The sequence below is a fragment of the Zootermopsis nevadensis genome, unplaced genomic scaffold (genome assembly GCF_977971745.1).
Source record: "Zootermopsis nevadensis isolate Lab colony 2312 unplaced genomic scaffold, Znev_1.0 Znev_ptg000011l, whole genome shotgun sequence".
NCBI lineage: Eukaryota > Metazoa > Arthropoda > Insecta > Blattodea > Termopsidae > Zootermopsis > Zootermopsis nevadensis.
In genome coordinates, this window is record NW_028259143.1 from 1,644,921 (window position 1) to 1,670,437 (window position 25,517).

General features: G+C 35.9%; 4 protein-coding genes across 35 annotated transcripts in view; 1 reads left to right on the forward strand and 3 right to left on the reverse strand.

The window, feature by feature from the left end:
* Positions 1-1,510: 1,510 nt before the first annotated feature.
* On the reverse strand, positions 1,511-8,731 carry LOC110828008 (uncharacterized). 8 transcript variants are annotated; one of them, XM_087347022.1, is made up of 5 exons: positions 8,536-8,731; positions 4,825-6,591; positions 2,742-3,952; positions 2,226-2,280; positions 1,511-2,137 (listed from the first exon to the last, which is right to left on the reverse strand). In XM_087347022.1, the coding sequence occupies exons 2-5, from the start codon at positions 6,571-6,573 to the stop codon at positions 2,021-2,023; spliced, it is 3,132 nt and encodes a 1,043-aa protein (XP_087203148.1). In that variant the 5' UTR covers positions 6,574-6,591; positions 8,536-8,731; the 3' UTR covers positions 1,511-2,020. The 8 variants fall into 8 exon arrangements, with proteins under 8 accessions (XP_087203148.1, XP_087203146.1, XP_087203149.1 ...); XM_087347020.1 differs by having other exon boundaries at positions 8,407-8,542; XM_087347023.1 differs by lacking the exon at positions 8,536-8,731 and adding an exon at positions 8,156-8,241.
* A 404-nt stretch (positions 8,732-9,135) lies between these two features.
* On the reverse strand, positions 9,136-15,038 carry PIG-Z (phosphatidylinositol glycan anchor biosynthesis class Z). Its single transcript, XM_022060236.2, has 4 exons — positions 14,693-15,038; positions 14,009-14,409; positions 12,835-13,373; positions 9,136-11,877 (listed from the first exon to the last, which is right to left on the reverse strand). Exons 1-4 carry the CDS (start codon positions 14,871-14,873, stop codon positions 10,992-10,994), a joined length of 2,007 nt encoding a protein of 668 aa, XP_021915928.2. The 5' UTR covers positions 14,874-15,038; the 3' UTR covers positions 9,136-10,991.
* Positions 15,039-15,139: 101 nt separating this feature from the next.
* LOC110828004 (piggyBac transposable element-derived protein 4) lies at positions 15,140-20,150 on the forward strand. Of its 9 annotated transcripts, none has more exons than XM_087347025.1 (5): positions 15,440-15,533; positions 15,808-15,934; positions 16,357-16,479; positions 17,025-17,119; positions 17,460-20,150. In XM_087347025.1, the coding sequence occupies exons 2-5, from the start codon at positions 15,926-15,928 to the stop codon at positions 19,366-19,368; spliced, it is 2,136 nt and encodes a 711-aa protein (XP_087203151.1). In that variant the 5' UTR covers positions 15,440-15,533; positions 15,808-15,925; the 3' UTR covers positions 19,369-20,150. The 9 variants fall into 9 exon arrangements, with proteins under 9 accessions (XP_087203150.1, XP_087203152.1, XP_087203157.1 ...); XM_087347030.1 differs by having other exon boundaries at positions 15,441-15,533; positions 15,808-15,880; XM_087347024.1 differs by lacking the exons at positions 15,440-15,533; positions 15,808-15,934 and adding an exon at positions 15,140-15,421.
* A 604-nt stretch (positions 20,151-20,754) lies between these two features.
* The window catches only part of LOC110828012 (uncharacterized), a 66,351-nt gene continuing 61,588 nt past the window's right edge, over positions 20,755-25,517 (reverse strand). For all 17 annotated transcript variants that reach the window (XM_087347042.1, XM_087347039.1, XM_087347037.1 and 14 more), the window contains one exon: positions 20,755-25,261. In XM_087347042.1, coding sequence (XP_087203168.1) covers positions 24,992-25,261 — 270 coding nt within the window. In that variant the 3' untranslated portion in view covers positions 20,755-24,991. The remainder of the gene's footprint in view (positions 25,262-25,517) is intronic.

Genomic DNA, 25,517 nt, shown 5'->3' on the forward strand with positions numbered 1-25,517 from the left:
TGGCGGTAGTATACATCCAACTGGCGTTCAACATTTTTAATGATGTACCAACAAGAGAATTGGTTCTTCTCCTCTCCGTTCCTGTAGTTTGATTTATTAACAAGTTTATTTATTTAATAGGTTTTACAATGTCGTGGACATCTTCCGGCGCTCATTTCAAACAGAATATTTAAATAGTGTTTCTATTCATTGATTGTCTTCTTCCATTTTTCCCTGTCACCTTCTTCCAACCCTATCTCCCATATCATTTTTGATATTCCTTGCATTCAAGTAATATTAGGTTTTCCCCTCTTCATTCTGGATACCACTCTAATACCTTCTTAGGGAGCCTGTCATCCCTTTTACATGTCCATACCATTTTAACTGCTCGGTTTTTATAAAATCTTCAATATAATTTTATATATTCATTTTTTCCTTAATCAGCGTACTCCAAATTTTGTCCATCCTAAAAATCTTGGCAGAAGGTCTCCAAAAATCCATTTCTATGAAATGTAGTTTTGATTCTGTCTTTGCCTTTAAATGCCATAATATATTGAATGTAGCAACAACGTGGATGATGTCTTCTGGGTTGTAAATGCCAGTGTGAACTATGTAGATGATGTTTCAGCCCTACAGCTGGAGGTAGTATTTTCCTCTAAAATGTCAGTACCTACTAGTCCACATGTGTTACAACATAAGACTAATGCTGATTATCCTCACCACCAATCACAACTTCAAATAGTAGAACTACAGCTTCATAGATGTAAAAGCCCTCATGGTATCCCATTATCAAAAATGGTTTGCAGTAAATGTGACTGTGTAATGCCCTAGCCATCTGAAATATAATTATATGGAAAATGGTCGTAAAATGAAATGTATTTCGACCTCTGAAATAGTTGAAGGTAAGAACGTCACATTCTCCAACAAGTTAAAAAAAAAGTATTTAAAAATTGTTGCAGAGTTACAAAATGAATATGTTAAACAAACTGATTTGTGTATATTAACAATTAAATTAAACAAATAAATCCGTGGCGTAGCAGCTCCAGAGAGCCAAAGCCGACTACTTTGACTGCTGGCCTCACGTCCACATGCCTAATCAGAGGTGAACGATCATCCAACCAGATATAGGCTGACGTGTGGTCAGCACGACGAACCCCCAGCCATTGCTAGCTTTCCTGACCGGATTACGCTACTCATTGTACCTCCTCACGATGCTGGGTTGGCATGATGCCTCAGACTGCGCGGCTACGGCGCAGGATGTATATTAACAATTATATAATAAAAATTATATTTCAGAGTTACTGAATCTCTGTAACATCACTCATACAAGATTTCTGGTCCAAATGATTTTAACCTAACAGAGAGAGAACTCTCATGGATTAGATGTATTGACCATATATTCCAGTCAACCAGCAACTGAACTGTACACGATCCAGCAATCCCATAACAACATTGCTTATCAATGATTTTTGTCATAATTTGTGACAAACATGTTTAAATAAAATACCAAGACTAACAAAATATAACAAAGTATAAATAACGTATTTTTTAATAAAATATGATTTTGAGCTGTTATGGCATTTCAGTGAGCACATTTAAATATATCCACCTGAGAAAGTAATGTTCAACAAAACACTTCACATACATATAGACATCATATTCCATACATTTTAATAACACATAAATAAATAAATTTAAACAGCACAAAGATGACCATCTTCTTGGTTGTAGCACCCTGTGGTCTGGTAGAAGTTTTCCAATGTTTCAGAGATCCTTGCCGCCTCCATCACTGGGTGATGGCTTGCAACGATAGTTGTCTTCTGTGTTGTAGCGCTATGTAATTTGGTAGAAGATTACCAAAGTTTCAGAAATCCTTGCTGCCTCCATCATCAGGGCAATGAGGCAAGGACTTTTGAATCTCAGGTAAAGTACCAGACTACACAGAGGTACAGCCCAGAAGACAGCCATCTTCATACTCACCACTGTAAAAACCTCAAATCCTACACATCACATATTCTACAGTATCAATTTGTGCAGTTACTCAGGAACTAGGTTTCTTTTGCGCAGGCAGACTATTTAAAAGAGTCTCCGATCTTACTTTCAACTCTTCAGCAAACTGATAAAATAGATGAAGATACTCCATGAAATCGAAAGTCACCTGCAAACACAAATCACAGCACAATGTAAAAATCACTCCAGTATCCTGTTTTTATAAATAATATTTGATTTTTAAGTGAGCGACTTACATTTTCCAAAGACCAGTCTTCATGGATGACAGTAGAATTCACATCACTCGTCCTGCTGAAACGAAAGAAAGTATAAAGAATTAATGTAAAACAGTTCATGTAGTGACAAGCACTGCTAAGAACACAAGAAGTTGGATCATAGATAGTAGATGAATAAATATTTATATTGGTGACTTAAATTTCTGGTAAATCACAATATGTAAACTTGTAATGTTTATAATAACAGAATACAGACTCATTTAGAAATCTGATATACAAAATTTTCTTGTATGATGAAAAGCACCGACATGACACATGCATTTCTAATGTTACATTTGATAAATTTTAAGTAACGGACATCTACAATACTACAAACGTAAAAAAAAAAAGTTAAATTACATAATTATAACTCATTAGTTTGAAGTGATATCCCTATTCACACCAGAAGAATTTAAAGTAAAATGAGCATCAGTACGATTTACCGCGACTCTCCACGTTGTAACTTATTGATAATAAATATAAATTTATTATATGTACCTGCCAGAAACTGATTCCTTTGGACCCAAATCTTCTACAACACTGCTTACAACTTTGTCAGTTGAAATAGTTCTCTTTACTTCACATTCGACGTCACTCGACACGGAGGTAAAATTTACGTAAGTATCCGTATGAGAGATGTTTCTACTGCCATTCTCTCCTGCGATGTTTTCATTCCCCGTAGAACTGTGATGAAAGGGATATCCTGGTGCCACAACTTCCTTTGAAAATTTGTGAGAAACATGAAATTTACCACGACAAATTTCAGTATTCAATAAATCTGATAAACAACGTCTCAAAGCCATGCCCAATAATATTCTTCTCCATACATGTGATCCAGCATGATGATCTGAGGATTTCTGCTCTTTTACATGGTCAGGAAAGTCACCAGTACCACAATCATTTGTTTCAGCAGGTTGGCTAGACTTTCCTTCACAATACTGCTGTGCTGACGTGAGTTTGACTTCTCTGGTTGCCTTGTACCGTTGTATACTTCTGTATGATGTAGAAGTTGCTGATGACGCTGGCAACGAATCATTCTGAATATTGCTCTGGTTCATTATTTTCCCAGCAGCGCCATCCTTTAGACGCTGTACATTATTATACTGCATTCTTTGTGACTTTCTTCCATAAGTCTTCGGTTCTTGTTGAGAATCCGTAACACAAGCCTTTATTAAATGTGGGTCCACATTATTACTGGAAAATTCCACATGGTTTTGTGTTTTACTTGCTTGAAAATCAGAAGTCGCATACGTGCTGGATGAATACGTAGTACTTTCGCTTATATCCTGGTGACCGGAACTCAAATTTTCTTCGGTAGAAAAATCTAAATTAGTTTTACACATTCCCTCTTCGACTGGTATAGCAGTCACACTGCTAGTGTATGTGTTATTATCACCATTGATATCACTGTCAATGGCATCATCACCATCTACCAAACTTCCAAGTTCCAATGGTGGTACACGGAAATCTTGGAATGTATTTTTTGGTTTCTGATCACGAGGTCCTAACGGAATACTAGACTGCTCCACATCTGGGTTCCAACATTCGCATGAATCGATATTAAGAGGCCTTGGAATTACTGTGGCAAACTCCTGCGTGAAATTCTGTTCGGACGTCTTACGTCCACTGCTGTGACAATCGAAATTTTCGTACCGGCTTGGTTCAATTAATTCAGAGGATGGCGGTAAGAATTCTTGCCATCTTGAAACCTAAAAATAAATGTTCAAGTATTACTTCAGCAGGTAACAAAACTTTTAACAATTAATCATCCCCAGATAAGAATAAGAGGACACAAGACATTTTTGTTTCCAAGTTCACAGAATGACAAAAATTATGTCAATATAGTGCTGAAGGATATTTCAGTTGGAAAATATTACATATTTAACTTAATGGGCCTATTTATGGAAACCTGGCATTCATATAACCCTCTTCCATCTGCAGTAAAGTGTTCATTCAGAATTTTTGCTCATGAATGAAATATTATATTTTGAAATTCAGAACATGAGCCCCACTTTGCAACAAAAAGATCAAAACTTTTAAGCAGAATGTTGGCTTCTCTCCGACAAATATCCTTTCAGTAACGGAGCCTTTGACCAAGTTTCACATCACCGAGATTCATCAATCTACCTATACAGGTTATCCTAGTGTCCCTCTAAAAAAATCTTATTTTACTCAAAATAAAACAAATGTTTGAACAGAGATAATTTTGAGTCATTTTACGTCAATGTGACGTTCTAAGCAATTTCAGATGACAGCTCAAAACACTGTATTTTGTCACTACAGCGATGCTGGCAGAAGCATACAAATTAAAATTACTTTGAAGCTATTTTAAATGTATATACGCAAAAAGACAAAATAATAACTGTATAGATGTTGAATACACTAATTACAGTAACGTAAATGTATGTACACAGAAGGAAACTTTTAGTGCAAATGTTAATGTGGTCATCTGCCTAGAGATCCACATAGCATTACAACTCAGAAGATCAACATCTTCACTGCCATGAGAACCTCAAATCTCATTTAAGTGTAAGGTCTGAGTAAGGATTTTACTAGATTACAAAAAAAATGTTATAAATACCTTTTCAAAAGAATTACTACGTAGGCTCCTCGATCCACTCTGTTCTAACGACTTCGTTCGCAACAGTCTTTCTTCGCCATTTATGCTCTCAGGAATCTTTATTTCAGAGACCACTGGCATTTTCTCGAACTGTTTCAACCGTGAAAGGCAGAACTCACACGCGTCCGCACGTGACGTTCCGGGATCACACATATCTCGTGGTCTAACAGCATTTCCTGTACATCGACACACATATTTCTGATCGGGACTCGTCGCACTGCCTGAATGCTCATCTGCAGACACATTGCTCGAGTGTGCAACAGACATCCTTTCTGAATTTGATCTTCCTCTTACCATTCTACTGAACAAAGACAATTCCTGCTCAAGTGAGTCTTCTGTAGTTTTTGCACTTGAGATCTCCGAAAGGGGCTCCACTCTTTTATCTAATCTTACCGAACCGCTATACAATGTCACAACAGGATTCAAAGTTAAATTATGCCTTATATCCTCTTCATTAAACTGAGCCATTGATGTGGTTTCAACATTACTAGTTCTCCTCAAAAACAAATCATTTATGTCAACGGGTAGTGATTCATCAGCTGCCCTCATACATAATGTTCTTTTGTATGCTGATATAAATTGATTTTTACTACCACGCTTTAAACTCTCTGCTTTTGGAAAAATACGGTTCTTTTTTTGGTCCCAAGTACGAAATTTCGACGAAGGATGACACACCTTAAATCTCATTTCATCAGTTCTGTTTTCAGCTTCTGCACATTTATTTAGCAGTTTAGTAATATAATCTTGTAATTCTGAAATAAATTTGTCTTTGGCGTTTACTTCAAATTTAAGATCCCTTACTTTTTTTATCAATGTTTCTATCAATGCCTCTAGGTTATTCTCAACACTGGCATCACTGAATTCATCTGTGTGTACACTTTCTTTAGAAATGATACATGACTTTGGAAATTTTCCTTTCTTACACTCTTCCTTAATTCTTCTAATGTATTCTGCAACTTTACTTGGGACTTGCTCATACCGCTTTCTACCGCTGCGCAACCTCACACACCTCACTGATCTCGGCATACCTGAATCTTTCGATTTTATACCTGAAGAAATAGTTGTTATAGATTGGCTCTGAATTGTATCTAATGAAATATCATAAGACTTGAACTTTAGCGGAAAGTCTGGTAGTCTTGACACGTCATTTTGTGGCAATGACAGTTTACATTTGGAAAAAGATTTACTTTTATCTCGATTAATATGGGATTGTGCAAATCCATTGATCTTTTTCAGGTCATTATTTTGTTGTAAAGCCACGTGTTTCATTGAGGACAAAATTAATTCTCCGTTTATTCCATTTAATGCTTCAGAATCTCTCATGACTGGTTGACTAGAAGTATCACATGCTTCATGAAGCTGTACGCCACTGTGCTGCGACAGCATTTCACTACTTGAAAATACTGGATTCTGCTCAGAAGGAGAATTTAAAATGACTTGAAAAGAGTCTGATGGAATATCTCCCATTGTATGCAGAGAACTATTATCATGGTCTGTTTTGGAGATGCTCTGAAAACTCTGATGTTCTGTATCAATGCTCAGAATATTAGAATTTGAGTCAGACAGTACTGGGCTTGTAGGGTCTGACTCAATGTCATCAATACATTCATCTCCAAAAGAGTAATGGCTGCATTTCTGCTGAATCACATCGTTCAATTCACAATGTGATGACAACATGGCGCATGCTTGGTCTATTCTATCACCGTGCATAATCTTTGTTTGAAGTATCTGCAACAAAAGAACTTAAATTACAACTTAAACAGACATGCAATTACACATTCTTAAGGTACATATCTAAAACAGAAATTAATCAAAATACTGTTACAAATTTTTCATAAATAATTTTAACATTAACATGTGTTAACAATAATGATCAACTTCGATAACATGGACATCAAAAACTGTATTCATTAACAGAAATTTTCTCATCTGTTTCAGTTTCTTCCAACTTTTGTCTTTTCACACACTGAGAATGTGAAAGATACACAAAATATATGATTAAAGAGTTTCCTCAAGAACCACACCCATCTCTATACTATCTCTGAGATAATAGGGAATGTACTTGAAAGCAATGGCATATTCCTATGGAAAACAAAACTTTATGTAATTGCTACAGGTGCAAGACCATGGCTCTACATTCTACACTTTCCAGTTTTATGGGACTTGTGGTTAATTAGGTACTCCTTATGACCATCAACTCATTAACACCTAACTACCATCCCAAATAACATTAAAATTAACAGTAGTTTGTGTTGGACTTCACAGAGTCTGCGGAAGTGTTCAGACCTAGACCTTGCGGACAGGTGCAACGAGAAGGTGGAAGGTAACCTTCACTTCTGAGTTCTCCTTGCAGACACAAGTTGGAGTTCATACCAAAAAAGATATAACAGAATCAGAGGTAGGAAATCCCTGTTGATGACACAGGAGTTTATGATCTCAGCGGCCTTAAGACATGCAAAAATTATTGCAGGTTAAATGAAAAAAAAATGTTTAAGAACCTTCTCTGAATCTCCCATTAGCACTTAGAGTAACTAACCTTGACATATCTACAGTAAACAGATTAGTCATAAACTCCTACCTCAACAACAAGGATTTCCTACCTCTGATTCTGTTACATACTTCTGGAACAAACTCCATCTCGTACGTCTGCAAGAACTCATTAGTGAAGGTTAACTCCCACCTTCTTGTAGCTCAATAAGAATCAGACTGCTCAATAACTTACAAAAACAAATTAGGAAATTTGAAAAAATCACATTTCACAAGAAAGCTTTGGTTATTTCTAATGCACCATACATTCTACTCGGTAGCTAATACACACGCCTTACACTTCATGAAATATGTTGACACACTGTGTATGTGCTTCTATGGAGAATGTTATTGTAATGCAGTACTTCCTGTTACTTAGTTTTAACCGAGATTTTAAATGTACATAATTTTACAGACACATGTTATTGATGTGTCCTATGTCAATGGTATGACAGAAAAATATTCTTAAATTTACGAAATATGTATACACAACGTGCAACATAACCCTATTGACAACGCAAGTTATCTACAAACTTTTACTGTCAAATTCTGTACTGTTTCACGGAAAAACAGAACTGAATATTTCGCAGTGTGAAAAACATCGAAAATCATGTCACCATAAAACCACATATTAACAAAACTCTGTAAATTTATATTAATATGATAAACAGCTACACATTCTACTTCAGAGCTTGATATCACAGACAAATTCAACGGTAAAAATGCTTTCAGAGCCTTCTAAAGGGAACAACATATAAACCCGTACTTTCACCAACGTAATTCTTCTCCGGTCACCATGAAATGTAGTCCATATTCGTCTTTATATTCTCTGCTTACCGTGTTAACCTCAAGACAATTTACAATATTTTTACCGTCATTACCATGGCACTAAAATTTTCAAAGTTTTTGAAGTTCAAAATCCAAAACTACAACTTGTACTTTTTATAAACCGAAGAACTGCAACATTCGCCAACACTGATGCTTAATCTTCAAAAATAAATATTCCTTATCACAAACCTGTGATTTTCCAAAACATTCTTCTTCTGCAGTAATTAGACAACTTTATTGTTCACCAAAATGTTATCTAACTCTCAAACTACGTTTTTACTACCAAAAATTACCGTGGAAACCATGTAACAAACTTACATTGTTTATCCATAATACCAATTTAGTCGCGACATAGTTCCGACATTGTCACAAGAACGCAGGAAATGACCTTCCCATTGTTGTTCCTTCCTCTAACCGCGCTACTCGCTACATTACGTAACTTTTAAATTATCACATGCATAATTTCAAAGAACTACAACTTTTACTCTTTCTAAACCTAATCATGTTAATAACATACTCCACCAAAGATGTTTAATCTACGTAAAGTGTGTGAGAATAAAACAATTATAGTGGCAGAAACGACTAAATTTCTTGGGCTACAAATTGACAATAACTTAAACTGTAAAACATATATTCGATATAAGATTTGAGGGTTTCACAGCCGTGAGTATGAAGATTTCTGTCTTCTGGGTTGTTGCACTGTATAGTCTGGTCGATGTCAACCAACGTTTCAGAGGTCATACTGCCCTGATGACAGAAGCAGTATCTCTGAAACATTGGTTAACATCGACCAGTCTGCACAGCGCAACAACCCAGAAGACAGAATTCTTCATATATTCAATACATTATACCTAAATTGAGCTCAGCATGCTTTGCTATGAGGACTGTGACATTACTCATGAAAATAGAAACTTTAAGATTTGTCTACTTTGATACTTTTATTCAATCACATCTAGTGGAATTATTTTCTGGGGAATTCAACCGACCACAAAAATGTAGTTTTTATTCAAAATAAATACATTTAAATAATGGCAAGCACTAAAAGGAGAGCCTCATGCAGGGAAATGTTTATGAAATTTAATATTCTTCCACAAGTCAACAAATTCTTGATCTCATTATCATAATTTGTAGTGGATATAATGTGCTGCATGCTCAGGGCTACTGGACACCTCATAAAATGCCTACCACATTCAGAAATCCAGCAACTCTGAATATGCATATGTACAGAACGATGCAAAGTTAACGGTCACTTGAAATGAAAAAACGTAACAATATTTCTCCTTACAATTATTCATTTAATGTGTTCCTGTAGCCATGGAATTTGCGCAATGAGATCAAAGTCTCCCTTGGACCAAGGGATTAATTGTATAATCACCTTTCACATATCTGCCTATGAACTCCTCAGGGCCAAAATTGTATGCAAAGGTATAAAATTATTAAAAAATTTCTGTAAATATTAAACAGCAGCTTTGAATGAATCCTTCGTACAGAACAAATAAGCCAATAGTTATTTGTTAAACAAAGTAACACTTGGGATATGCTCCAATTCTATTTGTATGTACTGATGAAGTTCAATATTAATGATTCTCTATAAAATGCAAGGTCAAACAGATACAGGATAATCAGGGAAGTCACTTTACTTGATTTCTAACAAAATTTGTAGACCTTTTAACATTATGAGTTGTTTTTTGAGAACACTTTACATTAGAAACTACAAAGTACTATAGGATAAGCCATTAAGAAGACATAGTTTAGGCTTTAATTCGAAGATATCGATATTCTCAATAAGAACAACAAACCTAACATCATAATATAATAAGTGCCCTACATAATTAGTGAAATCTTCAATTTCATTAACAGTATTATTACCCATCATTTAACACAATGGCTCCCAAATCATTTTTGCCAATACAACCCTACCCCCTCCCAAAGCATGATACTTCAGTTCTAATATCTTACATAACAAAGAAATAAGCCCCATGAGCCACAAGCAACCATCGCCCTACACCAGTGGTCCCCTCCGCGGCGCCCGCCAAGACTTTTTTCAGGGTGCCCGCGTTGTTACAGAAAGAGGTTATACTGAATAATGAAGGATGTTCAACCACGAACATTATAAAATCAAAGCGCAGATCTCGACTTACTGACGCCCATCTTGACGATTGTTTGTGAGCAGCAACATCATCCTACACTCCCAAATTTGAAAAACTGGCCGATGAAATGCGGCGCCAAACATCACACTAACTTCCCACTTGAGTAAAAATAATTGTACTTATAAAACTACGTATTTTTGATTGCGCGGTTTCTTGTATCATTAAACGTCGCGTTGTTTTGTGTATTATTTGGTGTCCATATCTTATTTGTCCAGAGAAAAGAAAATTTGGCTTTGTTAATTGGTTGGTGCCACGATCTCATAAACTCTCAAATGTGCCCGTAGGCACAAAAATGTTGGGGACCACTGCACTACACTGTTAAATAAATTCAGAACATTTACTGTCTGGGTTCAAACATGGCACTCTGGCGGCTCTCACAAACCTTATGCATCTTTCTTGTCCCAGCTGTTGTGTTAGATACAGATTATTTTACTCCATGGAAACCGAGCCTCCATTTAATGACACAGTCCTGTGACCCACCAATGTCTCTCATGGCACCGAAATCGATTCCCATGAGACTCACCCTCGCCATAGCTGTGTTAAAAACTGAATCTTACAGTGAGGTACAGATTTTCATTCATCAGACTTACAAATATATTTTTACAAAGAGTTGCTCTAAATTTATTACCTCTGAATTCTAACTAATGTTAAACCAAACTGTTGCACAAACCTTGAGAAAAATTTAAATGGTGACGTATAGAATTTCTCCCTTTCACAATATTTTTCAGTGTTAGAATTCATACAATCATCTGATAACAGATGAAATACATCTGGGAGAGCCTCAGTAGACACATGAGGATAAAATACCTTCACCACTGAATACTGCAAGGCAGATGTTGAATTGGGAGCAGTTATATGAAATTCCTCCACAAGACTTGCTGGAAGGGCAAGGTACAAACGATAGTCCAACCTTTTCTCAGTTTTCTTTAGTTCATATGTTTCCAGCAATGTCTGCAGCTTCCTATGTACATCTTCCAATGGAGCTGAACCCATTTCGTAAGAATAAAACTGTCGAGCAAGACGGTATCTCCGCCCCGTCTGCTTACTGAATAGCAATCGTTTGGAGTTTCTGAGCTGGAGAAAGAAGAGTGGTAAAGAATATGTGTGGCTCGTGACCAAATGTAGGGTCATGACCTGTGGTTTCAATTGCATCTCACTTGCCAAATGAGTACTAAGAGGATATATGCCTCCCTGATGGAGGAATCCAAAGAATATAGTGAGCACAATGTTGATAAAGTACCACAGTGTCAATAGCACGCTTCCTCTTGAGCCTCGTGAGAATGTTACCTTGAAAGTCGTACTATTCTCATGATGCGACTGTTCTGTGTTGGAAATGTGGCGAATTCTTTGGGCATGAAGAAAGATGACGGGGAGAGTCACGGGAATAAGGAAACGGGCTTCCTGGTGTGGAAACATGGACAGTATAATTATGGGAATGATAAATGATGATGTCATCAATCCAATTATGCTCTGAACTCGAGGCAGGTCACTAAACTTGCGTCTTATTCCTCTGAAAATGAAAAAGTTGATTAGAACTTGATAATGTGGAAACTGGGTAAAGTAAATTTCCTTTCGGTCTATTTTAAGCTTTTAACAAAATTCAAATCATATTAAGCATGAAGAGTAATAAGTCGCAAAGGATTAAAATAGGACTAAGGTAGACAGCTAATTTAAACCAAAACTTGAAGCATGTTAAACACGCCTGAAGTGAGATTCCACCGCAGTTTCAAGTGACATACATTCAAAGAACTATTTACAGATAAAACAGATAAAGTTCCTTTAAACTTCTTAGACTTAATATTTACTGCATCCAAAAACACTATCATTAAGAAAAATAAAACTAACAACATAAACAACCAAAAATTGGCCATGTTGACATATATTAGGAGTAAAAAAAAGAATTATAGCAAAACTCTTTAAAAATGTAAGTGTAAAAATAGTAAAACTTCCAATACCATTATATACCACCTACAAGGAAAATAAAAGAAAAAAATATCAATTTCTGTGATGTGAATATCATCTAAATCAACAGAAATTTAAGTTATTTACAATTATTACTTACAATATATGTTCTCTAAAATTTTTCCTAGTTGTAATATTGTATAAAAAAGCACATATGTAGGCCCACTTGAGCAATATACACATTAAAATATTTATAGCCTGATTATGACGCATAAATACAAACACGTAAGAGTTTAATATTGTTTACGTACATACATTAAATGAAACATGAGCTTGTAAAAAAACTTAGGTAAACATTCTATTAGATCCCAATAAATCAATTACAGGGCACCAATATGTTTTACTCTCATAATTGTCTCCTCAGAAATATTAATTTTATCTTCTCACATCTTTCTTTAGTACAATCTTTCAGTTTATTTTCTTGGCTACCTTAAGACCATTCCAGCCACTCACGTTCATTCTCAAAACCATTCATCAGTAACAATCAAGTTTGTATTTCACTCACCTGTACATTATGCTAAGGAAAGCTCCAAGACCCATAAGTCCAAGGACATTATACAACAACGGAATGTTCACCAAGAAATGAAGGCATCTTGGATGAAGGCCGTGTTCGGACAGATTGTTAGCGTTCATGTTATACTTTAAGAAGTTGAGTGGAGTCACCACAAAATTATTCAGACTGACTTTCATTTCCTGAATCTCGCTCATTGTTAAGTAGCCATAATAAAATGAGTCGATGAGTATAAATATTACTGTGGCTGGGATCCCAGAAAGTGTAAAAATCAGAATGCGAAGGTGGAAGTCACCAAGACCAATTATTTTTGACCCAAGGCCTCTCTGCAGCCAGAAGAAGACAGACGGAAAGGCAAAAGCAAGGAAAGTAGGTCGATTAAAGACCCCAATGACTGTGATTGTTGCAACAACAAAGCACAAGCTTAAGGAATGTTGTGGCAGAGCACTTCGTAACTTGTAAAATTTCACTCTCTCGACAGGAGTCCCAGCCGCATTGTACTTCTCGCTCAGATATTCATCCTGAATGATCACCTGTAAGGAGACAAACTTCAGACTACAAAAAATAACTCGATATTTTAATGTAATAATTACTGGTACTAAAATTTTATCGAAGGAAGAATCAACCAGCCCTATATTTCTCACGTAACACACATCTGATAACACTAACAAAAACATGTAAATGTAATTTAGGATTTCAGAAAAATGTACATTTGGGTAAACTGAAAAAAAAGATGTCAATACTGTTTTTCTTTTCACTTCATTAACTGGTGTTTACACATCCACATTATTTTGATCACGAATTCCCAATCCCTTGCCAGAAATCAAATGGGGTTCTTCCCAAATGTCAACCAGACACCATGCTACTGTACCTTTGCAAAACAAGTCACTTACACCAACAGCCTACAATTTTGTGTGGCCTCTGAAACATCATGCAGGCCTGATATTGTCAAAATTCATAGAGATTTGAGTGTTTCTGAGGTTGAGGTCTATATTAACAAACACAAAACACACACTGGAATCAACCTTGACCTCTTATAATCAGGTCAGTATACTACCTCTATCCTACAGTACCCACAGTAGAAAATAATTGTTGCAACATGGATTGGATCAAAACAAGCCCAAGACATGTTTTAATGTTCAAATACAAGGGTGTTAGTGTTTCTTACCTGATCTGAATGACACATGCAGTAGGCTACAACGTACAACAGCAGAGAGTTTAATGCCATTTCAGCGGTATTAGTGAAGGTCCTTGTCCCATAGACCAAAGTAACATATGAACTGGCAAGAGTCATCAACCTCGCCCGATAATTCTGACCATACAAGTAACATATTTTGTACATACAATAGTCTGATACAAACGATAACAAACAAGCAAATAGTCGAGGCAATACAAGTAGCATATAGGGTGTTCTGATACTGATGTCAAACCACAAAGACATGAATGGAGATATATATTTTAAACATGAATATGGTATTCCAACAACAAAGTATATAAACGTGATACTGCGAATTGGAAAAGTTGTGTTGAATTCCCATGTACGAGTCACTTCAATATCAAACATGTCACCTGGAAATAAATGTACAATATTAAAAATACAACAATGTCAGTTACTTCACATACAATTCTAAAATATTCTTTGCACAAGCAGTGTTCATGTGATGGTAAATTGCAAATTCTAGTCTCATTTGTAAGAGGTACCACTTAATGACATGCACCTCAATCTCTTACAATATGTACAAAATTCTTTAAGATAATGAAGAGATTGTATCATCAACATGTGTGCATAATATGCAACAGTCAAAACGTTAGAATCACAATGATCAAGACATATGTTCCTAACCTAACATACCTGCAACAATTTCCACTGATTGGAAATATTCGTCTGGGTGAATGTAACCATACTGTGGTAGCAGTGTAATAACTACACGCAGAAAGGCCAGAAACCAATACGGCACCAAACTTAAATTCATATCTGTAAACCACTCGTAACTGGGCGGCTCTTTATTTTCCTTGGGTGTCTTTCTCGCCATAGTAAACAAAAACTCAGAGATGCAAGGCAGTTAGTTAAACAACCATGAAACAACACGCCTTGCCCTCCACAGATCCACAGACCAGAACAACCAACATACTAAACAGAAGATTTAATCACATCTCTTACTTTGCTTCACGAACATTGTGAAATAGCATTTCTCTTAAAATGTTACATTGTGAGTGTAGCGTTGCTTACATTGAACACCTTAAGAAAATATCTATGCTCCAAATGATTATTACCTAACATATACACAAGAAGTAGGATATAATTAGAAATGTCACTTTCTCTGGATGTTACTGTTGACAGACTTATTAAGAATAACTTTCACATAGACAAAATTGGATTGTGATGTTCTGGGTCATTGCGTCATGTAGTTTTACAGACATTTGCCAACGAACCTTTTGCCTCTATCTTTAAGGTAGATGATGGCGAATCTCATTTGGTATCGTTCAGTTTCCCTGTAATTACCCAAGGCATCGTTAATAATATTCTGCTGTTATTCGGTGTCAGTAGTGATTCTCCTACATGTTTGGAATGTGTGTGTTTGTATGACCATTCAGTAACCTAAAAATTAGTATATTAGTACAATGTATAGAATATATTTTGATACTGTTAGAAGTCCATACTTAAGAAATACACCTCGATGTCAATTACTTAGGTCTTGTGATTCGAAAAAGTTGTAATATCTACAGTTATTCATTACCATAATAATAATAATGGTGTAGAAATGTGCAGTTATTTGTGTTATCCAAACACCTTTCCTTGATAAGGATAACGTACCAGATCCTCAAAATACATAAAAACTGAATACAATTCTGTTAATGACATTTCTAAGTAGCCCAAGTAATTGTTTATGCAATTTTTCTGTTATTATCTAGACAGTATTCCCTGCTTATGGTACTAAATTTAAAATAATTGTTTTATATTCCTAGGTTGTTTCCATGTGTCTTGAATTTGTTGCCATATTAATATGGTAATTGTGAATAGAAGAAAATTAGAAAATAGGTAATCAGAGAATTATCTTAGGACTACCTCTGCATTTACTTACAGATGAGTAAGGTGTGATAATGACATACAACTTTAAAAAGAAATGTGTAATTTTAAAATCTAGAGTCTATTTCTGACGTGCAGTTCAACAGTGAATTCAAATGTTAATTTAGGTGGTTGCTACACCTATTACAAGTTATTTAATACTCCTAACCTAATTTAAATAAGTCCAGCCATCAGTCAGTGAATTTGGCTTTTTCTATGGATAGAGTGAACATCAGACTACAGTTCAGCAGTCCCCGTGGGTGAAAAAATCAGCTGAATGATGACCATTTTTAAATTATTCTGCTCTCCAGCCACTTAAATGTGACTATGTTTCCTTTTGCGAATCTAACTATATTATTTAATTTGTAAAATGTCAGTGTCCTGGTAAGATGAATAGTAATAGGCTCTATGATTAGACATCATTTAAATTATATTAATATATTTTATAGTACAGGATGGATATACTTAAATCAGAGCCCAATTCAGACAGCGAAGCTTGTCCTGTTTCATTCCAAGAGGACTTTGAATTTGTGAACATGAGACAGCCCCCTTCTGCTTGGAAGGAAGTGAAGGTTAGTTATATATATTTTTCAAATGAAATGTTGACCATTTAATATTTTACTGTGTATTTGCTTATTCTGAGTGCTGGAATTTCAAATACATTTTGTGATGGAACTGAAGTGTGTGTAAGATGAGCTGTCAATTCATGTATTCTAATACAAGGCCAGAACTAGACACATTATACTTTAGAGTGGCTCCCAAACGTCTTTTGTGTGCAAAGCACCTGTACATCATAGTGCAGCTGCAATACACCATTAAACATATATTTTTATGAAATGATTTGAAGTAGAAACAGTGTTACCAACTATTTAAATATTAAGACTTGATAACTGCTATGGTGTGAAGCTTATTTCTCCTTATTGATGTTGGTATTCTGGGTTGTAATACCACGTGCACTTGTAGGTAGATACCAACATTTTGGAGAAACGTACTATCTCCATCTTCAGGGCTCATATGTTGGTCCACATGAAGTTACAACCCAGGAGACCAACACTGATACCTTCTCTGCTGTGACAACGCAAATACCACATATTCTTCTTTACTTGCATGTCGTCAGGATGATCCAGAGTACGCTACAGTATTTAAAGAAGAAAATAAGAATGGCATTGTTATTGAGGAACACAGAACAAGTATGAATGGAGATGAAATCAGGTGAGTGATGTATATTTGGTGTCTCGTTTGCTTACTTACTACCTCTTCATGTATCGACTACACGATATGGTAATATAGAATTGATCAGGCTTTATATTTTGCTGCTATTTTCTTAGTTTATTACTGGATTTTAAATGTATTAGATATATCATGTGTAGTGTAAATAAAACAAAAGGAAGTTCATTAGTATGAGACTATTTTCTAATTTTTTATTGTCAGGATTTAATAATTCTGTATCATGAAGATGTTTTGTGATGATGAATTGTATTCCTACAGAAAGTATATGACTACTGGAATTCTGTTATTGAAATTTAATGCCTGTTTGCTTTCCTTTCTTCAGGCACTCTGCAGAAACCAAACCTACCATAGTGTTCAAGCCTAGTAAGAGGACTGTTGCAAAGAAAGAAATACACAATGTGATTATTGATTATGGCACTTATCACAGAGATGATGTATATGCTGATGGCAGTGACGTTAAGAGTGATAATGGTGAAAATGTGGAACATATTGAAGTATCAGTTGACCTGCCTGATATTGATGATAATGATCATAATAGTGGTGAACATGACATTGATTCTAAAGATATGGAAGGTAGTGATGATGCAAGCGACATTAGTGGTGGAGACAGCGTTGATGACGACTTTGTTTATGACGACGATGATGATGATGGAGATGACGACGATGATGATGAGAGTGAGGATGAAATTTCTCCAGATAGACCTTCCAGGAAGAGAAAAAGAGCTTCAGCAGATCTGGAGTTGTTTGAATGGGAGGATGGTGATTTTGAACCAGAGAAGATTATGTTTGATGGCTCAAAAGCTGGGATCCAGAGGAAGTACCATGAGCTGGCCGGTATCATTGACTTTGTAAAAACATTTCTGTGTGAGGAATTAATTGAGTTAATAGTAATGGAATCAAATAGGTATTATCAACAGATAGCCCAGGCTAAGAAATCTCCTTATTCTCGGTTAAGACAATGGAGAGAGACAGATGTCAATGAAATGTATACATTTCTAGCTGTATATATGCTTATGGTAAGGAATCAAAAGATTTCTGTTTCCGAATATTGGTCCACTGACAGACTGTTGTGTTCTCCAATTTTCCATGAGATTATATCTAAAAATAGATTTGACTTACTGATGTCGATGCTCCATTTTTGTAACAATGAGAAACAACCAGAAAACGACAAGTTATTCAAAATTGCAAAAGTCAGTTCACTTATACGGGAAAAGTTTGGCGAGACATTTATTCCATTCAGAAACTTGCGTATAGGAGAGAGACTGAGCTTCCGAGGTCAAAACTGTAACCCGAGACGCAGGCGCATTAAAATGAGGCTCTTTGTTCTCTGTGATGTTAAGTCAGGGTATGTGTTAGATTTTGTTGTGCAGAATACTGCTTTGAAAAGCAAAGAAGAGGTGGATCTAACAGACAGTGTGGTTACCACGCTGATGAAGCCGTATCTCTACCATGGTCATAATCTTTACGTCGACAGTTTGTATACGACTCCTTCCCTCGCACATCACTTGATTAGTATGGGTACCAATGTTTGTGGAAAGGTAAAAAAGAGTTACAAAGGTTTGCCAAGGTTTAGGAAAGTACTTCAGAAGGGGGAGATAGAATCAAAACATACAGGCAGTGTTATGGCTTTGCGGTGGAGAGGTAGGTGGGATGATTGCATGCTCACCACTTTCCACAACAGTGAGATGAAGGCCACCAGAACAAGGCATTACAAGTCTAATGCTCCAACTATGAGACCCTTGTGCCTGGTGGAATATCACAACAACATAAGCACAACTGCTGAGAATACGGACGTCAGGTTGAGCTCTCTTCAATGTGTCCGTCGAAGTGTCAAGTGGTACAAAAAGACATTCTTTCACTTAATGAACTTGTGTCTAATAAATGCTCATGCTCTGTATCAGATGCATACGGGCACGTACATCAACATGGCCGACTTCCAACTGGAGGCAACGAGACAGTTGCTACAAGTACATCATGCACCAAAGTTATCGCCAAAAGGCGGAAGACCTTCAAAGGGGGATAATCCAATAAGGCTGTCAGACAGACACTTTCCATGTTATGTTCCAGATACACCAAAAGGGAAACCTGGACTTCGAACCTGTTTTGTGTGCACCCACACAACACTGAGGCCCAGGAAGAGGAGGGAATCCCGTTATATGTGTGACAAGTGCGACAAAGGATTGTGTGTGACTCCCTGCTTCCGAATATATCATACACAAATAGTATTTTGAGAAGACAGTTATTCCCTTTGTGTATATTGTATTGTAAATAAAACATCTTACAGACAAGACATGGCTGTCTTCTCAGATCCAGTCTGGTAATTACTGACAGGGTAATGATGGAAATAGTAAGCTCCCTTCTTACTCGTTACTTTGAGAACCTCAAATCTCACCATTCATCAGACTGATTTACTCAGGAATGGAAAACCAAGAATACTTGTAATCATTTTCTATGCTGAGAACTTTTTTAAGGTAAAAAACTGTCAGTGACTTATGGCTTCCCTGCTAGTAAACTAGAATCCATGAATGGGTACTCAGGATTTAGTAACCGAATCTTTTGTTAATAGAATAATCTCTTGCTTTTACATCAGCTGCAGAAACTAGTACCCTCTATTTTCACAGACTTTGAAGTTCGCCTTCTGTATTTCTTTGAATAACAGCCCATATCAATATTTCAGAGGCTTTCTTAAAAAAATAATGGACTTAAATGGTTGATAAATAGGAAATAGTTGGATAGGTAGTCTACTGCCATCATATTAATCTCCATTAAAATACAAATGCAGTATGAATTTATACTCACTTGCTCCCAGAATGAACTTGTCTCAGGTAAGAGAACTGTATTCTTCAAGCCCTGGAAACAATCCCCACACTTTTAAAGCCATGGAAAATGAGATCTGGAAAATGAACTTTAAGAGTGTCACCAAATTTATGTTACTGTGAAATGTGTTTAAATGTAAGGATGCCATTTTCAACAGTTTTTGTTAAAACTATAATAAATACGATTTACTGACAAATTACTGTTAATTCATTAAACAAATTTGCACTCAGTGCCTGTGGAAGTGTTTAACTGCATAAAAACTATGTGTGATCGTTGAGTCTGTAAAGTTAGCTTTGGTGTGTGTTCTGTATTTGAAGACTGATGATGATAAATATATTTCACATGTCCGAAATTGTCAGTCTCAGAATCTAGTTTCTGATTCAAATAGGGCATGGATATTTTTGGATAAAAAAGATGGGTAATTTTTCAGTGTTTGGCCTGTTAATATTACAGCGCTCAACAAGCACGAATAATTTTAAAAGAGCATGATATATGTTGCAACCAAAGATGGCTGTCCTCTGGGTTGTAGTCCGGTAGAAGTTTACCGGTATTTCTAAGTCCCTGTTCCCTCCATCAACAGGGCAGCAAGGACCTCTGAAACACTGGTAAACTTCTACCAGACTACATGGCACTACAGCCCAGAGGACAGCCATTTTCATACCGCCACCATAACCTCAAATCCTACCATGTGACAGTCTAGACACATGATATAAAAAAAATCTCAGCAGAACAAGAATCAGGTAATATATAATCAACCACAGGGAAAAGTAACAGACTTTTGGAAAGAACAAATGAAAGCATAAATTCCATTTTGTTTTTATTTTATCTTTCTAGTAAATGAAATGGATAGTGAAATGTTTCTTGGCATGTGTGGTCAGGATGCTTTGTGATTCATAAGTACTTACCTACATTGGGTATGTTACACTGACTTTCATATATTTAAAATTTATAGGTCAGCTACTGGTAATTGAAATATTACCAATCAGGTTCACAGATATTGTTAATTTTAATTATAACGTAAGTATATTTAAATAAAATTCAGGGAGAAAGAAACCCACACACACATTCTCCTTCACCAATCTGAAACCAACTGAAATATTTTTAACAGCTGTAACATTGACCACCCATACCAACTTATGTCTAAATATATGAATGAAATAGCAGAAGTGCACAGATAAACTTGAAATTCCTACAAGGCATTAATTTTTTACATACAATTCCTTAAAAATGATTTTTTAACAGTCATATTTACCTCATATGCTCACCAACTCATGTAATGCCAGGTCTAAACATAATGTAAAAAAATCTGTTGAAATTACAATATATTTTGAGATCATAAATGAGTGTTATCATTTTACCTGGATCATCACTCAGCAGGAACATACAACCTTCATATCTAACATTCTAAACAGTTCTAAATACAAACAGTTATTAATCAATAACAATACAACAAAACTGAAAAATACTTTTATTACATCAAATGGGGTAAATAAGCACCAATTATTTTGTACCTGAGCTTAATTTAATTAGTTTTTGATCTCTAAAGTTTAGTAAAGTGGTGCACATGCACGACAGGGCAGCTGCTGTACCAGAATGCTCTGATTTTTTTTACCAAGCTTCTTCACATTCACTGAATAAGTGAATTCACATTAATAAGAACCAAGGAAAACTATGACACATACCAGATGCCCTTGTAATTTCCTTGTGCACCTCTTTACAGCTAACCACAGCCAACGTTCACTCAAACAGAACTCTAATTGCCTACTCAAACCTCAAAGTTATTCCGTGAACTAAAAGAAATACAGCATGGAATAGCCTTTATATGCAATGAATGCCCATTTCTGGTAACATAAATTCAGCGTACTTGTAATCAAAGTATGACTGTCAGTACATTCAATCAAATAACTATTTTTCACTAATCAATCAACAGGTCTACAGAAAATATTTCATTACAGAAAAAAGGTAAACTTATTATTAAATCATACACTGGACATTATTCAAGGTGCTTATTATGATGCAGTGCGGTATGAAAAGAAAGGTGGCAGTACACACACATGAAAAAACTGTAGAGACTGTACATTTTAAACGTTTCAACAAGAAATACCACCAGTGTATCGGGAAGTAAGCTTGGTTTACTTAATAAGTGTATCCTCCTTTTAACCTCCATTACTTCCAGTTTTAAAATTTGTCTTAATAGGAATATTATCTGGTGTACCACCGCATACGGGTGGGGGGGGGGGGGGCTGTTTTAAATTTTTTGTACTAGATGGTTTAAAATTAGGGAAAACTACCATCTTGCCAAACTGTTTGGCAAAGGAAATTAACCAGCAAATTGCTTAACATTGACACACAATGGAAAAAAGGTTAAATTAAAAAATCTCTAATAACTTACTGCTCACTGAACACCTTGAAAATGGGGTAAAAATGTTATTTCTTTTGAACTGGAATATATTACTGGATATATATTTTTGTAGAAAGTTAAACATTGCATACAAGCAAAGAGATAAGGAAATTTAACCTAATAAATGTTTTATCGCTACTTGGACTAAACCTGTGTTAATTAAAATTTTAAAAAAGTATAAACTAAAAGACAACATGTACATGATCACAAACAGAAAGTTACAACAATTTTAAAGCCAATTCTACGAACATCAACCATTTTTCCCATCCATACTTAACGCTGCTACCAAACTACGACTACTGATCACACGGAACAGATTAAAAAGAAATTTAATTTTGTGCGTATTATATGAAGGCACTTCAAGTTTGACTAGGAAATTTCAATGTTTATTTTTCCACTGCCTCCATACTTGTCACAAAAATTTATGTGCTCCAGGGATCACGGAAATCTGTGCACGTTGCATAATAGTATCCCCGGAAGAGTGCCTAACATGAAACTGGAAAGACAAATTACCGACATGCAGTGATAAAATTAACTGGACAAATTTGACGTGCCTATGTACTTAATAAGAGCTTTCCATAACAAACAATGGTATTTCAAATTTAAATATTCATTGAATGTGCGGAAAAACGTGAGTTACAAATAAAGTGTAAATTTTATACTTTTGATTATTTCAATTTGCAAACATCCAGATATTTCCATAGGCACTCCAGTGTATCATAATTTGAGACAAAGCAACATCCCACATACTTGAAAATATAATGGAATGTTTTCAAAATTTTGTGCGTCCATTTTTAGTATGAAAATTATATTATTTAAACTTAAAAGACTGACTTGTGCACCTCATGTAAAAATATTTCAGAGTCATGGGTTAATCACACCACAGTTTAAACCCAATACAAGGGTACACTGAAATGGCAGTCAAGTATCAAGAATAAATGCATATTTTTAAAAATATTCTGATAAATTTATTATATTACTTTTTAGTTTCAACTCACCATCAGCACCACCCAGAATAGCCATGTTTAATAACAGATGCTACTACTACATAATGCCTATTCTACATATTAAAAGCACTCAATAATCTACTTTCCATTAATTTTACAGTAGCAATACTTAGTCTATGTTATTAAATGAGATGCTCATCTGACTCCCCCTCCCCAAAAAGAGAAGGGGAGAGAGAATATCTAAAGGCACCTACATAACTAATTTCCTGTAAACACTCAACAAGTGCTTTTTATCTACCTACGTAAGGCAGTCAAAAAGTTCCCGGAATTGTGGTATAGTACTGTAACGGTAGGACATATTGCAACGCTTACCTAATCACCTTCAAAGTAGGACCCTTGCGCGCACACACACTTGCTCCATCGATCCTGCCATTGTCGGAAGCACCGGCGGAAGGCTTCGTTTGGAATTTTCCGGAGTTCGGCCGTCGCATTCGACACCTCGCTGGTTGTGCGGCAATTCCTCGCCGAGAAAAGCATTCCCGTCATCACCCAACCACCATACTCTCCGGATCTCGCTCCGAGTGACTTCTGGCTGTTCCCTACTCTGAAAATGGGCCTCAAGGGGACGCGTTTCGCAACCATGGAGGACATCAAATCGAATGAAAGTGTGTGTGTGTGTGCAAGGGTCCTACTTTGAAGGTGATTAGATAAGCGTTGCCATATGTACTACCATTAAAGTGCTACACCACAATTCCGGGAACTTTTTGACTGCCCCTCGTATGACTGAATAGCTTTCCACAAAAGTAAGCCTTTAGAATCAGATACTGCACTAGATACACGTATCAAGAATGTGTCTTGATAAAACAACATGGATACAAACTCCTTCAGCAGATGCAACATAAAGAAACTAAACTGCCATTTTGGCTCAAATATTTCTCATTTTCATTTCCAAAGTACCAAAATTCCTCAAAACAGGATACAAAATAGGCACGGTAATCCTGAACGACAATTATAAAAAAATGCAAAAAAGGACCACAAAAAGCAACTATTAGTCTTTATCATGAAAGTGATTCAACCTATAGCTATAAAATTTCTTTCCAATTTGAATTTCTGTAACTGGCACAAAAGAGTATACTCGCAATACAGTGTGAATTTACTCTGCTTTGTGCTCCAGATAAGGGCGATACGAAATTGAGCCCATTTGCCACGTGGCCCCCTGATACTCTATATTTCTGCTAACCTAATCTCCGTCCTGTTTTTATAACAATAATATCGATGTTTCAATGTTGATCTTCCGCGTAGACTTCTAGGTAGATACTAACATTTCAGATGAACACGCTGAATATTCATCTGAAATGTTGGTATCAACCTAGAAGTCCACGCGGTCTTACTACCTGTGAGACCAACAGCGACATCTTCACAGCCTTGATAACCCCATCTCACATACATAAATATTTATTATGACACAGTATTTTTATAATTTTCACAAAAACTAAGACTTTATTCAAACCAACATTATGAATTATAAACGTTCAGATCAGTCACAATTGTGAGTCAATTCTCACATGATCAATTTTCATATATTATATAGATCACAACTCACCACACTTGTGGTTCAGTTAGTTTCTTCAGTTACAAATGCTGGAAACATCAACATCAACCTTGGTGAAAGAGACCTCATATCATACATCAATCTCTCTTACCGTTAAGATGAACAACACCAAAAAAGGTACAACCGTCTCGAAGAATAACTCTACGGTTACGCTCGCGCTGCCAGACAAACAAGCGATCAGTAGCGTTGAGGAATCGCACTACAGAGGTGAAGCAGCTCACTTCTGATGTCTCACCATTGCCCGTCGCTTTCACGCTGCACAGAGCCAGTTCTTCAGGTGAAGATTTCCCTTCTTCACGGAGTCTGATGGCGAAACTGTTTGACGATTCTGTCGTTAAGTAATACACCTATCAAGCAGTATGACTGATCAACACAGACAATCTTAAACTCTTCATATCGCATGCAGCAGTATATAAAATTTACAGGAAACAAACACTTTTATAACTCTTAAAATATGGATAATAATTATTAAATGAGAAAAAATGAAAAATTTGGTAAAATACAATTGTGAGACATTCCAGACAACATGCTATAAATACCACATTTTGCAGTATAAATTCTTACATTTATGATCCAAAATACAAGTAAGAAATTCAAGCTACT

Excerpts from the sequence above, each read along its gene's own strand:
- LOC110828004 (XM_087347024.1), top strand. The coding sequence starts at position 15,401 with ATGTTTGGAATGTGTGTGTTT. Across the intron at positions 16,480-17,024 it reads CTGCTTGGAAGGAAGTGAAG|GATGATCCAGAGTACGCTAC; the intron begins GTTAGTTATATA and ends GCATGTCGTCAG. Across the intron at positions 17,120-17,459 it reads ATGAATGGAGATGAAATCAG|GCACTCTGCAGAAACCAAAC; the intron begins GTGAGTGATGTA and ends TCCTTTCTTCAG.
- PIG-Z (XM_022060236.2), bottom strand. The coding sequence starts at position 14,873 with ATGGCGAGAAAGACACCCAAGGAAAATAAAGAGCCGCCCAGTTACGAG. Across the intron at positions 13,374-14,008 it reads GCATGTGTCATTCAGATCAG|GTGATCATTCAGGATGAATA; the intron begins GTAAGAAACACT and ends GTCTCCTTACAG. Across the intron at positions 11,878-12,834 it reads TTCCTTAGCATAATGTACAG|AGGAATAAGACGCAAGTTTA; the intron begins GTGAGTGAAATA and ends TTTCATTTTCAG.
- LOC110828008 (XM_087347016.1), bottom strand. The coding sequence starts at position 8,019 with ATGTGGTTTTATGGTGACATGATTTTCGATGTTTTTCACACTGCGAAA. Across the intron at positions 2,281-2,741 it reads AAGGAATCAGTTTCTGGCAG|CAGGACGAGTGATGTGAATT; the intron begins GTACATATAATA and ends CTTTCGTTTCAG. Across the intron at positions 2,138-2,225 it reads AAGACTGGTCTTTGGAAAAT|GTGACTTTCGATTTCATGGA; the intron begins GTAAGTCGCTCA and ends TTGTGTTTGCAG.